At 38.7% G+C, this 13,967-nt stretch overlaps 1 protein-coding gene across 6 annotated transcripts in view; it reads left to right on the top strand.

Moving 5' to 3' along the window:
• Window positions 1-13,967, top strand: part of FAM114A2 (family with sequence similarity 114 member A2) — a 38,243-nt gene that overhangs the window by 9,071 nt on the left and 15,205 nt on the right. For all 6 annotated transcript variants that reach the window (XM_059917556.1, XM_059917560.1, XM_059917557.1 and 3 more), the window contains 6 exons: window positions 15-149; window positions 632-790; window positions 1,403-1,526; window positions 5,076-5,155; window positions 12,438-12,560; window positions 13,051-13,190. In XM_059917556.1, coding sequence (XP_059773539.1) covers window positions 15-149; window positions 632-790; window positions 1,403-1,526; window positions 5,076-5,155; window positions 12,438-12,560; window positions 13,051-13,190 — 761 coding nt within the window. The remainder of the gene's footprint in view (window positions 1-14; window positions 150-631; window positions 791-1,402; window positions 1,527-5,075; window positions 5,156-12,437; window positions 12,561-13,050; window positions 13,191-13,967) is intronic.

The raw sequence follows: 13,967 nt of genomic DNA, 5'->3' as shown, positions 1-13,967 counted from the left end.
CATGTGTTTCCTAGGGAAAGAGTGTTATCAGTGGGGGTTTGGATGCCTTAGAATTCATTGGGAAAAAGACAATGGATGTAATAGCAGAAGGGGATCCTGGATTTAAAAGAACCAAGGGTCTGATGAACCGGACTTCCACACTGTCTCAGGTACTGTTTGCATTCCTGTTTGTATTTTGATCTGTATTTTTGCCTTTGGTAATTTGGGACCTTGTTATTATTTCCTTTTGAGGACTTTTCAGTGTTTTTTGTTTTGTTTTGCTTTTGGTAAGGGGATGCACAGCTCTAATGCTTAGAAAAATGCCCAGTTCTTTTTTTTTTCCTCCTCTTTCCTTTCTGCAGGAGCCTCTTGTCAGTGCAATATAAGATGCCAAGCCCTTTCAGGGTTTTTATTAGATTAATGGTAAAACCACTGTCACAGAAACACCTGGTTTCTGGGGTGTTATTTACCCTGTCTAGGAACAAATTATGTGATCATATTTTCCCTGCAGCTCCTGAGCCTATCCGATTTGAATCACAATTCCAAGAATGAAAGGGCAGTGTTACCCATCTCAGTTTGCTTCCCTCAACTTTCAAAACTCACCCTTCAGCTCTTGTTACTTGTTGCAGTGTAATGCCTCGATCTCTTTCAGGTTTTGCGAGAGGCAAAGGAGAAAGAAGAGCTATGGACTGCCAATGAGGTTACCATGGAAACAGACAAGAAAACTCATTATGGGCTACTCTTTGATGAATTTCAAGGCCTTTCACATCTAGAAGCTCTGGAGATGCTCTCCCGAGAAAGTGAAATAAAGGTAATTCCAAACCAAAAATTTCAACTGGAGTAGTCTTTAAGCAGAAGCACACTGCATAGTCTCTTTTCCTTTTGTGCAGTTGGAAGATGAAATGTATGTCAGGTAGAGGCTTGAGACTCTCTGAAAATACTATACCAAAATAAACAAAAAAACTAATATTTGAACTAATTGCTAGAAATAGAATGAGTCAAGTGTTGTTTCTCTAAATTTAAACAAAAATGGACAGATTAACAAAGAGGTCTTAATAGCACATCTATTATTTTTCCTTCATCTTGTTCTTTTTTTTTCTTTTTATAAGTTTCTTTGGCTTAAGCTGCCAATTTGGATACAGTTACCTGTTAGCATTTAATTGATTCAAGACTATTTCATTTCCTCCTAATTTCTAAGCTGTTGTTAAGCACTAATAATTTCCAGACATTTCTGGCTTATATTATTTTTGGAAGCACAATTCTCCACACCTTTCTGTGATGACCTGCCTCTTGTGTTAAGGTTCTTAAGGAAGAGCTTGTGAACTCATAGTTTTAATTTTAATATGATCCATAGCCTCTTCTCCATTTGAGAATGTTTTTCTTTTTCTCTCATACTCCCACTTGCTATTTTATATCAATTCAGGTGAAATCTATTCTTAATTCTCTAAGTGGAGAAGAATTAGAGACTCTAAAATTTGAATTGGAGCAACTCAAAGAAGCATTTTCCCTAGCAGAGTTCTGTGAGGAAGAGGAGGAAGAGAAGAAAGGTAACATGGAAATCCAGCATCTGAGTGGGAGGGATGTAGTGTGTTTATATGCAGTGATTGTCCTTGAAATAAATCTCTCCAATTACATTAACTCTTTTTTTAAAATTGAAGTGTAGTTGATTCACAGTATTGTGTTAGTTTCAGGTGTATAACAAAGTAATTCAATTATATACATATATTTTTCAGATTGTTTTCTATTATAGGTTATTACAAGATATTGAATATAATTCCCTGTGCTATACAGTAAATCCTTGTTGCTTATCTGTTTTATGTATAGTAGTTTGTATCTGTTAATCCCATACTCCTAATTTATCCCCCCTTCCCCTTTCCCCTTTGGTAACCGTAAGTTTGTTTTCTGTGTCTATGAGTCTGTTTCTGTTTTGTATATAGATTCATTTGTACTATTTTTTTAAAGATTCCACATAAAAGTGATATCATACAGTATTTGTGTTTGTCTCTCTGACTTACTTCACTTAGTATGATAATCTCTATGTCCATCCATGTTGGTGCAAATGGCAATATTTCATTCTTTTTATGGCTGAGTAGTAGTCCCTTCTGTGTATATATACCACATCTTCTTAAACCAGTTGTCTGGTTATGTAATATCTTGCTAAATGGTATCTTACTCTATATAAAGAGTCCTGATATGAAATGGTCCTTGAATATGAGTTTTTAAAGCTGTCTTGAGGTATTGAGAAGGCAATAAGCATGATGGATAAAAGGATGGGTTTTGGAGTTACACCTGGGTTCTAAATCAAGATCTGCCATTTATTAAGCCATGCAACTTTGTGCAATTACTTAACCCTGAGTGTCTGTTTCCTCAACTGTAAGCAGAGGTAGCTAATTCCTCTCAGTTTGTTTTAAGGACTAAATGAAATATTATGTTTAATGTGTGGCTCATAGTAAACACTCAACAAATGGTGGCTATTATTTTCATTATTAGGATGGCATAAGTGAATAAATAAAGATCTGCATTTTCAAAGTCTCACTTAGCAGGAAACCCATAAATTAATTTTGATTTGCTTAAGTTGCTCCATTGTTCGTAACTAAGCCCTGGTGTGACAATCCCTGGTTATTTATGAACTTAATTAAGGTTATTTGTACATAGTGCCATTAACAGGGTTTGTTTAATTTAGTCGACATCTGGCTTCACATAGTGATCAGAAATCCTGATCTTTAAATACCATTCAGAGGACTCTAAGGGAATTTCTAAACAGATGGATTTGTGTCTATAATATTTTTATTCCCTAACTGTTTGCCTGAGATCAGGATTCTGCAAAGATAGCACTGGAGTGCTGCATGCCACCCTTCCCAGTGGCCCTCCCCAGTGATTTTGGTTGAGAATGCAACACTGACCTTGGTATTTAATTATATCTCAATGAAGTTTTTTTTAAAAAAGTAGTAGCAGAGGGGAGAGAAAACCACAGAACCTAGTTCTGGTGCTGTTGATCATCTTCAGTTTCTATCAGCATCCTTAGCCCTTGTCCCTCTATCTTATATACTCAATGCCTTCACTTTTTTAGGAGACTTCCTGCTTGAGGTGCCAGCCTCTCTCCTGAGTCCCTCCAAAGCACTAACCCTGTCTCCCTTCCATCCTTACATACTTTATTCTAATGCAACAACTGGTTTTTATGCTCAAGTCTGTGGGGATTACACGACAAGGGTCTCCATTTTTTCCCCCTGTATTTTATTTTACCTTATTATTTTTTTTAATATTAATTTGTTTTATTTTTTAGATTCCACATATAAGTGATAACATAGTTTTTGTCTTTCTCTATCTGACTTATTTCTCTAAGCATAATACCCTCCAGGTCTATACATGTTGCAAATGCAAACATTTTTTGATCAACCCTTAGCAGTAAAAGGTTTTTGAGCACTTAGACCCAATATGTGTGTATTTGAATGTGTATAAATTATACACATATACTACCATAGTAATATATTATTTACATTCTAAAGTACATCCTAAAAAAGTACTTCTTGAAGAATGAGATAAATGACTATAAGTAAAAGTTGCATTTTTTTCCTCCTGCACTCTATTTTTTGTGAACCCTTTGAGGTGCTTGCATCCCACTTGGATTCAGATCCATCCCTTGTCTCAAATAACTTAGAGCTTAGCTGGGAAAGCAAAATGCCTTCCTGAGAGTCAGGTTTTTAGTAGAATATGATTTAGGAGTTGTTTACATGAGTTATATAGGTCACAGTTGTATCATTTAGTGAGATGAGCTTTTCCCAAACTATGTTATACCTGGGATCACTAAACCCTTTGAATTCTCTGCCTTGAATGCCAAGAGAGGACAAAAGAGCAGATGGAGAGAGAAGAACCAAGACAGATTTTTTTCCTAAGGATTCTGGGGAGAAAACATGTATGAAGCAGTACTAATTTGCCCTGGTAACCACGAACTGGTGACTAAGAAATACTCATATAGATTGTAAGTGCTAAGAGATTTCTGTGTACAGGATTTCTCTCTGTACTCTTTGGTGGAGAGAAAACTTGGGCTGGGCTTCAAAGAGGAGATTGGATAGGATTTAGATGAATAGAGAGGAAAAGAGCCATTTCCTGTCGTTTGTTTGGATGTGTTGATTGTTTTTGATCTTGACTCACCTGTTTGTTTGCATGTTTCTCAGGTATTAAGTATTCCATGTTCCACATCATCGCTCATCAAGCTCATTCCAACAGCTTCCTTACTATCCTTCCAACATTCTGGAATCCTCTTCCTTTCTTATTATCTACCCTTATTCTTATCTGGATCCTGGAATATTGCCTCAGGCTTCCTGCCTCCCTTCATGTTTCTCTTTTTATTTCATTCCCACCCAGGAGCTAAAGTGATCTTTCTAAAATTGTAATTGGACCTACCTGTCTCTGTATAAAACCATTCAGCAGCTCCTCATTCTCTTAATAAAAGTTTGAATTCTTCATCATGGTTTATGATGCCCTTTATTACCTGGATCCTGCTTACTCTCCTAGCTTCATTCTACCCCTCTTCTGTTTCTTCCATTAGGACACTCCCAACCATGTTAAACTTCTTTCCACGCTTTCTTTCACCTCTGGATCTTTGTACTTGTTTTCTCTGCCTGAAACTCTTCCATTCTCCTGGCTAACTTGTACTTGTTTTTTATGTCCCAGCTTAAATTTCCATTTCTTTGGAAGCACATGCCTGGTACCCGCTTAGTACTCTGCTTTCATCACTTTTCCATTCATACTTGTAGGATGTAATACAAAGAGCATAGGCTGTGGACTGGGGGTGGGAAGCCCAAGGTTTGACTCCTAATTTGTTATGAGATTTGGGGATATAAATTAACCTCTTCAAGCCCTAGTTTCTTCATCTCTAAAATGGGATAATGACGCATTTTTTTTAGAAGCCTATTGGAAGAATTCATCAGTAAAATATACATAAAAGGATTCTGTAAGCACTAAAGCACCTTGCTCATATAATTTGCTTCTGCTGTTGTTACTGCCACAGCTGCTACTATCATTCCTCTTCTCTCCCCCTGCAATGATCCTCGCCAGTCTTTCTGCAGTGTTTTATGTGGGACTTGTTTTTCTAGGGGATGAAGACTTTACCAGAGAGATAACAGAGCTATTTTCCCAGCTGCATGTCTCCTCCAAACCGGAGAAACTTACTAGGGTAAGTTTTCCTTCTTGCTGATTTTCAATTTTTTACATACATATATTTAGTGAATAAAGAATGTAAGGTTGTAAATTCCTGGCAAGGATGTCACCAAAACCGAGGGTATATTCTGAGTTCCATACCTCCTGTCTCCCTCTTGGTCTCGCAGGTTAGTGTGCTAAACTCACACTGCACCCCCTTACCCCCAGTCCCCCAACACATCTGCCATCCTCACCTGTTTCCATTTGGAATGCTTGCTTGTCTGAAAGCTTAAATTAGGCCATAGCATTGGTCAGTTAAAGTTGGCAGCACTCACCAGCCATCATGATACCAATGGGCTAGTTCTCTACTGAGGACTCACTGTTCTCAGGGCTCTGAGTGATTCCGAGATGATGAGATGTGGCCCCTGCCTTTAGGTAGCTGGAGTTTGCCATTTCCCAGAGCCCAGTAACTCAGATAATGACCACTTAGCTTGTGGAAATGAGAGAGGCCATGGCCTGAGCCTTGGTCTTTGGTAGTGATGCCTGAGCTGTCTTCACCCATCTGGAGCATGGAGGGACTTCAGTCAAAGCTCAGAGTGGGTCGGGAGATACTGTTTCCAGGGTAGTACCCGCCTAACATATACGCCAGTGCCAGCTCTTGCGACAGTATTCTCTGGGTCTTGGGCTGCTTGCTGCTTCTTCACCCTCTTCTCGAGAAATATCTTAGGATCGGTTTGCAGCAGCACACATTGCTTCCTGGCCAGGGAGAGCTGATAGCCATTGTTTAGTCATCAGAGTCACCTCTTGCGTACCCCACGGTAAGGAATAGGATGCTTAAGGGAAGTTACCCTCCTCCCCATGCCCACTAAAAACACTGCATTCTCCACGAAAGCTTTTCAGAACCTTGCCTCAGCAGCTCCTCTCCCTTGTCTTGTCTGTAGCACTTTACGGCACTTTCTAGCTTGTGTCATAGTGTTTTTTGTTTTGGAAGTAATAGCAAACTTAGAAAAAAGTTGCAAGAAAAGTACAAACAACATTTATATAGCTTTTATGCAGACACACCTATTAACATTTCACTGCATTTGCTTCATCATTTGTGCTTGCAAATGTGTTCTCTCTTTCCCTCTTCCTATCCCTTCCTCTCCACCTCCCCCATAGACACACACACACAAGTTACTACTATTATTGGGACTTTCTTTTTGGTCATACCGTGCAGCATGGGGGATCTTTAGTTCCCCAACCAGGGATAGAACCCATGCCCCCCCGCACTGGAAGTGTGGTGTCTTAACCACTGGACCAGCAGGGAAGTCCCTGGGACTATTTTTTGAGAGTAAAATGTAAGCATTATAGCCCTGTACTCCTAAATATTTCAATATGTATCTCCTAAGAATATGGATATTCCCTTCTATAACCACACTAATTATCAACTGCAATAAATTTAACATTGATACCATACTTTATTTAATCTGTTGTCCACATTCCAGTTTTGTCAATTGACCTGATAATGTCCTTCATATCCAATTTTTTCCTCTAATGTTGGAGCCAGTACATGATTGCGAATTGTATTTAGTTGTCACGTACTTTGTCTCTTTTAATCTGTATTTGCTTTGTTTTGTTTTTTTGTTTGTTTTAGTCTCTTTTAATCTGGAATAGTTCCTTAGCTTTTCTTTGTCTTTTATGATTTTGACATTTTTGAGAAATACAAGTCCCTTCCCCCTTTATAAAGGTACAGTATTCCTCATTTGAGTGTTGTCTGATGTTTTCTCATGATTAAAATCAGGTTATGCATTCTTGTAAGTGATGTTGTATCCTGCACAGGGTATCATATCTAGAGGCACATGATGATGTGTTGTTTGATTTTTCACTGCATAGTTATGATTTTGTTCCTGTGCTACTAATGAGCTTTCTGTGGGGAGACATTTTAAGACCATACAAATATCCTGCTCCTCATAATTTAGCGTCCTAGATTTAGCAACTATTCATGATTCTTGCTGCACCAGTTTTTACTGTGATGGTTGCTGAATGATGATTTGTTTCAATCCCAGTACATGCTCCACATTTACCAGTGAGCTCTCGGCATTCTACTTAGAATTAAGAGCTCTCCCTTTTCCCCTTATCTCTTTATTATCTGTTTGTTATTGATATGGTCTCATGGGTTTCTGTTTTTTTCCCCATTGGTTTGTAATTCATTACTGTCCTTAATTATTTTGCTGTTCAAATTGTCCTTCAAGCTGACTCCTGTGTGACATACCCCCATTATTGTTTGAGTATTTCCTTACTTTCTGGCATAACGAGATCTTGTACCTTCCATATTTCTCTCCAGAATGAACCTTTTCTTCAAGGAGCCATGGTTCCTTTTTGATATTACAGGCCAAAACCTGGATGCTAGGTGTGCTCTTTGCTTGGGGTATCTTTGCTTCTAGGCCCTGTTGGCCTAGGAAATGTATTCAAGTACACATACGTGCACCTGTGTGTGTGTGTGTGTGTGTGTGTGTGTGTCCATGTGTATGCTCACATTCATATTTTAGAGATCATGAGTTCACACTGATAACTCCAGTTTCAGTCCATTCTTACAGGTTCCTCCTTGCCTCTCCCCATTATACATTTGTATCTCTCTTTCATAGTAAGAACTCTGTCTCCCAACAACATTACTGCATTTCCTAATTTCCCCAGTCCTGTAATGCATCTGAAATGTTTTCCTTGCTTTGCCCATACTACTGTAAAACCAAACTATAAAAAAATTTATGATTTATTTATTGTCTCCCCATGTTAATTTAATTTCATCTTTGAATATATAGAGTATTAATATGTTTTCAAAAGTCAAAACTGTACAAAAAATATATTCAGAAGTGTCACTCCCTCTCAATTCCCACCCACTTCACTCTCCCCTCTCCTTTTAGATATTAAACTTTCTTGTTTTCCAGCATATCCTTCCTGTGTTTCTTTTTTAGATAAGCAGATATATTTTAAAGACAAGCAGATATATTTTCTTATCTCCTTCTTATGTAAAAGTTAACATACTATTGATATATGTATTCTTTAGCACTTTATTCACTTAACTGTGTGCAAATGTATTTTCATAAAATTATCATTGGTTTTTGTTTGTTTGTTTGTTTTTAAATGTGTGTATCTTACCTCCCATTCTAAAACTTAAATTTCTTCAAGGCTGGATCTGTGCTTTATCAGTTCTTAAAATCCCAGCTTTGCCATCTTTTACTTTCTGTGCGGTCTTAAGCAAGTTGCTTAACCTCTCTGTGCCTCAGCTTTTCTGTCTGTGAGGTAGGGATAATGTAGGGTTCCTGTGAGGATTTAATGTGTTAATACACACAGAGCTCTTAAAAGTGCCTGGCCCATAGTAAATACTCACTGTTTATGGTCCTAAAGAAGCTAGCTCAGTATGTTATACATTTAGATGTTCGATAAACATATATACAATAAACCTTTATTTTGCTAGGTGCTAGGGAAACAGTAATGAAAGAGACATAGTTTCTCTGCTCAAATAGATCATCATAATAAAGAAATTGTTTTTAAAAAGTAACCCCTTACCTATCTGGTAGTCCTAGTCATTCTCTAAAAGCAATCTTTGTATTGTTTATATTTTGGGTGTTGAGACTTAAGATGTGGAATGATTAAGGATCAGGGCCTGATTATTTCCAGGAATTTATATGAGAGTCTGTATGATGCAGGGGAAAAGCAATGAAGCAAAAGTCTGAGAACACAGTTCTGATTCTTATTCTGACTCTCACATGTGATGAAGGCAAATCCCATTCGTTCTCCAGGCCTCATTTTTTTCAGCTGGAAAAAAAAATAAGTTGTTGGAGAAGCTAAGGTCAAAGGTGCCTTTTAATTCCTAAGTCTCTAGATCTCATCAGTGGGACGTTCCAGACTGAATTCTGGGTGTGGAGGGTGGCTAGCATTGGTTTGGGTTTTTTTTTTTTTTTTTTGGCTGTGTTGGGTCTTCGTTTCTGTGCGAGGGCTTTCTCTAGTTGTGGCAAGCAGGGACCACTCTTCATCGCGGTGCGCGGGCCTCTCACTATCATGGCCTCTCTTGTTGCGGAGCACAGGCTCCAGACGCGCAGGCTCAGTAGTTGTGGCTCATGGGCCTAGTTGCTCCGCGGCATGTAGGATCTTCCCAGACCAGGGCTCGAACCTGTGTCCCCTGCATTAGCAGGCAGATTCTCAACCACTGTGCCACCAGGGAAGCCCTGGTTTGGTTTTTTAAAAAATTTATTTTATTTATTTATTTTTTGGCTGCGTTGGGTCTTTGTCGCTGTGTGCAGGCTTTCTCTAGTTGCGGCGAGTGGGGGCTCCTCTTCATTGCGGTGTGTGGGCTTCTCATTGCAGTGGCTTCTCTTGTTATGTAGCACAGGCTCTAGGTGCGTGGGCTTCAGTAGTTGTGGCACACGGGCTCAGTAGTTGTGGCTCGTGGGCTGTAGAGCGCAGGCTCAGTAGTTGTGGTGCATTGGCTTAGTTGCTCTGCGTCATGTGTGATCTTCCCAGACCAGGGATCGAACCTGTGTCCCTTGCATTGGCAGGCAAATTCTTAACCATTTCACCACCAGGGAAGTCCCAAGCATTGGTATTTTTTGAAAGGGATGATCAATTACATTGAGTTGGCACAATAGGTTATAATAACTTAATGTATTTATTAGAGAGGTTATTTTGAGTATGTATTATGCCTACTAAAATATCTCCAAGTAAATTAAATTTATAGTATCAGATTTCTTTTTGTTTTATGTGGCCTTATATCTCTCTATTTTTCTTCTTTTTTCCATCTCACATAAATCAATGTCTGTTTTTTGTCTGGGTTCACAGGTTCTGCTCTAGCTCATTCATGTTGTATCCTTGGGTGTAGCCCCACTTATTGATCCTTAAAGGCTCAGCCCCAATACTATGTCTGTAATAAAGCCTGTGATTCTCTCAGTTTTCAGTTGGAATGACTCTCAACGTCTTCTCTGGATTCCTATTGCCTGGTTACAGCTCTGAGCACATTCTGTGTATATAAAGTTACTCAAGTGGATGACTTAATTTAATGACAGTAAACATTTCATTAGAAACCAGGACTCTTCTCAGTTGCAAATGACAGAAACTCAAGTCAGACTGGCTTAAGAAAAAGGCACATTTATTAGCTCACGAAACTAGAAAACTAAGGGGCAACACTGGCTTCAGGCATGGCTCTCCACCCAGAAACTTGTCCTCTCTCCATCTCTTGACTCTGCTTTCTTCTGTTCATTCTTAGGATGCTTTTCCACATGGTGGTAAGATGATTACTGGCAGCTTCAGGAGACTTTTTCCAGTTGAGTAACTCCAACAGAAAGAGGACTTCCCTTTCCCAGTAATTTTATGAGATGTCCTGAGGCTGATGCCTATTGACCTAGCTTGGGTCACTTTTACATCCATGAACTAATCACTGTATAGACAGGGGGATTAATTTCTTGGTAGCTAAACCTGAATCATTTGCCAAGCCTTGGAGTCAGAGGATGAAAGTAACCCCATCCAAACCACATGAACTGAGAAAAATCTAAAACTTACTACCAAAAGAAAGGAGATATACATGCCAGCTAGGTAAAAACAGTAGATATCTCTCAACACTATAGGGAACATCTGGGTGCACTAATCCAAATAAGATACTACCACTGTTCTGTAATAGTGTAGTTTATTTAGGAGATAACATATAGTTAACTTCAGTGTATTTTGGTAAGTACTAAGTTGAAGGTGTACTTAGGGGACTGTGGGCGTACAGAAAAGGGTTGTTGAGGTGCCCAATCTCCTGGGATGCCTTTGAAAGTTACTTGGAGCAGACAGTGTTTGGGTGGAGGATTGAAAGAAAATTGAGTTGCCTTGATTTAGGGAAAAAAAAAAAAATGGAAATGACACTTTGGACTAAGGGAATACCATGAACAAAGAACAGGCATATTACAGGTCATTATTATCAGATCATAAAGTGGGAAGTGGTAAGAGATGAAACTAGAGAAGTAGGTAGAGTAGGTCATGGGCACTTTTTAGATCATGTCAAAGAGTATGATCTAGTGGATGGAGAGCCATTGAAGAAAAGCAGAGTGATCAGCTGTGGGCTTAGATAGATCACTGGTACCATTATGGAAGATGGGTTTAAGAGGAGCCATATCAGAAGCAGGGAGACCAATCAGAGTGCTCTTGCCATAGAGTAGATTTGAACTCAAGTGGTGGTAATAGAGAGGAAGAGCAAAGTGGAGAAATACGTACGGTAAAATCAGACTATCTTGGTGATTGGAAAGGAAGAATCTAGGATGGCTCGTGTATTTTGGCTTGGATGACTGGTATATGGTGGTTCTTCTAAAGCTCAGGGGAATAAGAGAGGATGAAAAACTTAGGGATAGGGAGAGAAAGATGATGAATTTAAATTTTGCACATGTTATATGTGAGACAGATGCCTATAGGACATCCTGATGCATATGTCCAGAAGAGAGTCGGAATATGTTGTTTTCAGAAGTTAGTGCTGGAAATAAGGATTCAGGAGTCAGCAGCAGGTAGGGAATAGTTAAAATTACTGAAATAGGATCGATGGAGAGGGGAGGGGGTAGGGTGAGATAAGTAGAGAGCCAAGGCTGCTATTCGGGACTAAGAAGGGGTATGGGGGACTTCCTAGAGTGATGGGAAAGTTCTGTATCCTGATCTGGGTAACAGTTACACAGGCATATACACATGTAACCTGTCATGCTCTGAAGATTTGTTCACTTTACTGTGTGTAAGGTACACCTCAGTTTAAAAAAAGCCAAAGGATTAGAGGGAATGTGTGGTCACAAATGTTAAGTGTTGTAAGGAGATCTAGTAAGTTAAGTACTGAAAAGCTAGATGGTATGTTTGTTTGGGTGAGAACAAGAACAGTGACTTCCATGATGCTAAAATGTTCCTGGTGGGTGCACAGTAATCTTGGTGAACTGAATCGAATTGCTGATGGACTGTACAGTCATCCCTTGATATCCTCAGAGGTATCCTGGTTCCAGGGCCCCCTGTTGATACCAAAATTGAGGGATGCTCAAGTCCCTGATATAAAATGGTGTAGTATTTGTTTATAACCTACATACATCCTCTGGTATATGTTAAATCATCTCTTGATTGCTTATAATACCTAGTACAGTGTAAATGCTGTGCAAATAGTTGTACATACAATGTAAATGCTATTTAAGTTGCCAGCACTTGGCAAATTTAGGTTTTGCTTTTTGGAACTTTCTGGATTTTTTTTTTTTTTCTGAATATTTTCAATCCGTAGTTGGTTGAATCCGAAGATGTGGAACCTGTGTAGATGGAGGGCCAACTATAATCTTTTTCTTATTTAGGCAAGAAATACAGCCTGTGAATGGATCAGGACACCTCTGGCCAAACCATTAGAAGAGAAGGAAGAAGGAAAAAAACAGTTGGAAGCAGAAAAAATTGAGCAAATCAATAACAATTCAATAGAGGTAATGAAAACAACTAAGGCTTTTTTTTTTTCAATGTGGTATCACAATTAGGGACCTAAGTGCCTTCTATTTTGTTGTACTGCTATCCATAATTTCTACCTTGTGATCCAAGATCGCAACATCTTAGTTCTAGACTATAGGATGCAAGGAGTGAAGAAAAAGAGACAAAGGGTGCATGTATGTGGCATCATGAGAAGGTTCCCAGAAGCTGCACATGACACTTTTTATTCAAATCTTTTGGCTAAAACTTAGTCACATGGTCACACCTGACTTCAGGGGAGCCTCTGTTTTTATGGCTATGAGCCCAGTTATAAAATTATATAACTACTATGGAAGAAGAGGAGGTTTATTGAAGGGCAGGTATTAGTCTCTGTTGCTTTCAAGATATTGTATACTTCAGTATGGGAGAAGCAGGGTGGTGTCATTTCCTCTTGTATAAAAAAAAAACAATGCTCTGTTTTGTTATGCTTTGTTTTGTTTTTCCATCCAGGATATCCATGCATTTGCAATCCGGAGCCTAGCAGAATTGACTGCCTGCTCAATTGAACTGTTTCACAAAACAGCGGCTCTGGTTCTGCATGGCAGGAAGCAGGAAGTAACAGCCATAGAAAGGAGCAGAGCCCTTTCCCAGTAAGTGTAATGAGTATCCCTCTAAATGATACAGTTTGCTGAAAGGGTTTTCTCAGTTTTTTCCCAAAGTTTTAGAAACTTTCCTCACAGTAAGATGCTGTTCACATTGTACCATTCACATCTTAGAGGTTTGTTCATTTTGGGTTTTAGTTAATAAGTAGCCAAGGGTGTTGTTTATTTTCATTGAGCCATAAATCTATATTATAAATCTGCCCTTTTTTTATTAACCAACTCATACTCGGAAAACTAGTTTTTTTTTTTTCAGATCACTGACCTTAATTGAAGTAGAGTTTTGCATAAGTGAAAACAGAAAATAGTTCTAATAACCTCAGTTCTTAATAACAGTTGTTGGTTATTGAGTGCTAATTATATGCCAGGTACCATGCTAAGGGATTTATGTGTATCATTTCTAATCTTTAAAAACAACCCTCAAGATAAATGATCAGTCCAGCTTTAAAAATGAGGAAACACAAACATAAGAGAAGTTAAGTAAATTAGGCCCAGGTTGTGCAGACTGGTATTTAAACCCAGGTCTGTCTAAGTTTCAAACCCTTTTTTTCCAGTATATTGCTGGTTTTGAACAAAAATTTGAAAAATGATAGAATGTAGGTAGTCACAGGAGGAAAAAAACCCCTACTGTTTTCTAAATAAATCTCCTAATTAAATAATGAGAATTTTCATTGGAGAAAAAAACATGAGTGAGAGTGTCTAGTGTGTTAGGTTTGGAAGGGACCCTTGAAGTTCTCTGGGCCATTTCTTTGCCTACGGTTTCACTGC

The sequence above is a fragment of the Balaenoptera ricei genome, chromosome 3 (assembly GCF_028023285.1).
Source record: "Balaenoptera ricei isolate mBalRic1 chromosome 3, mBalRic1.hap2, whole genome shotgun sequence".
NCBI lineage: Eukaryota > Metazoa > Chordata > Mammalia > Artiodactyla > Balaenopteridae > Balaenoptera > Balaenoptera ricei.
This window is presented reverse-complemented; position numbering and strand designations above follow the sequence as displayed.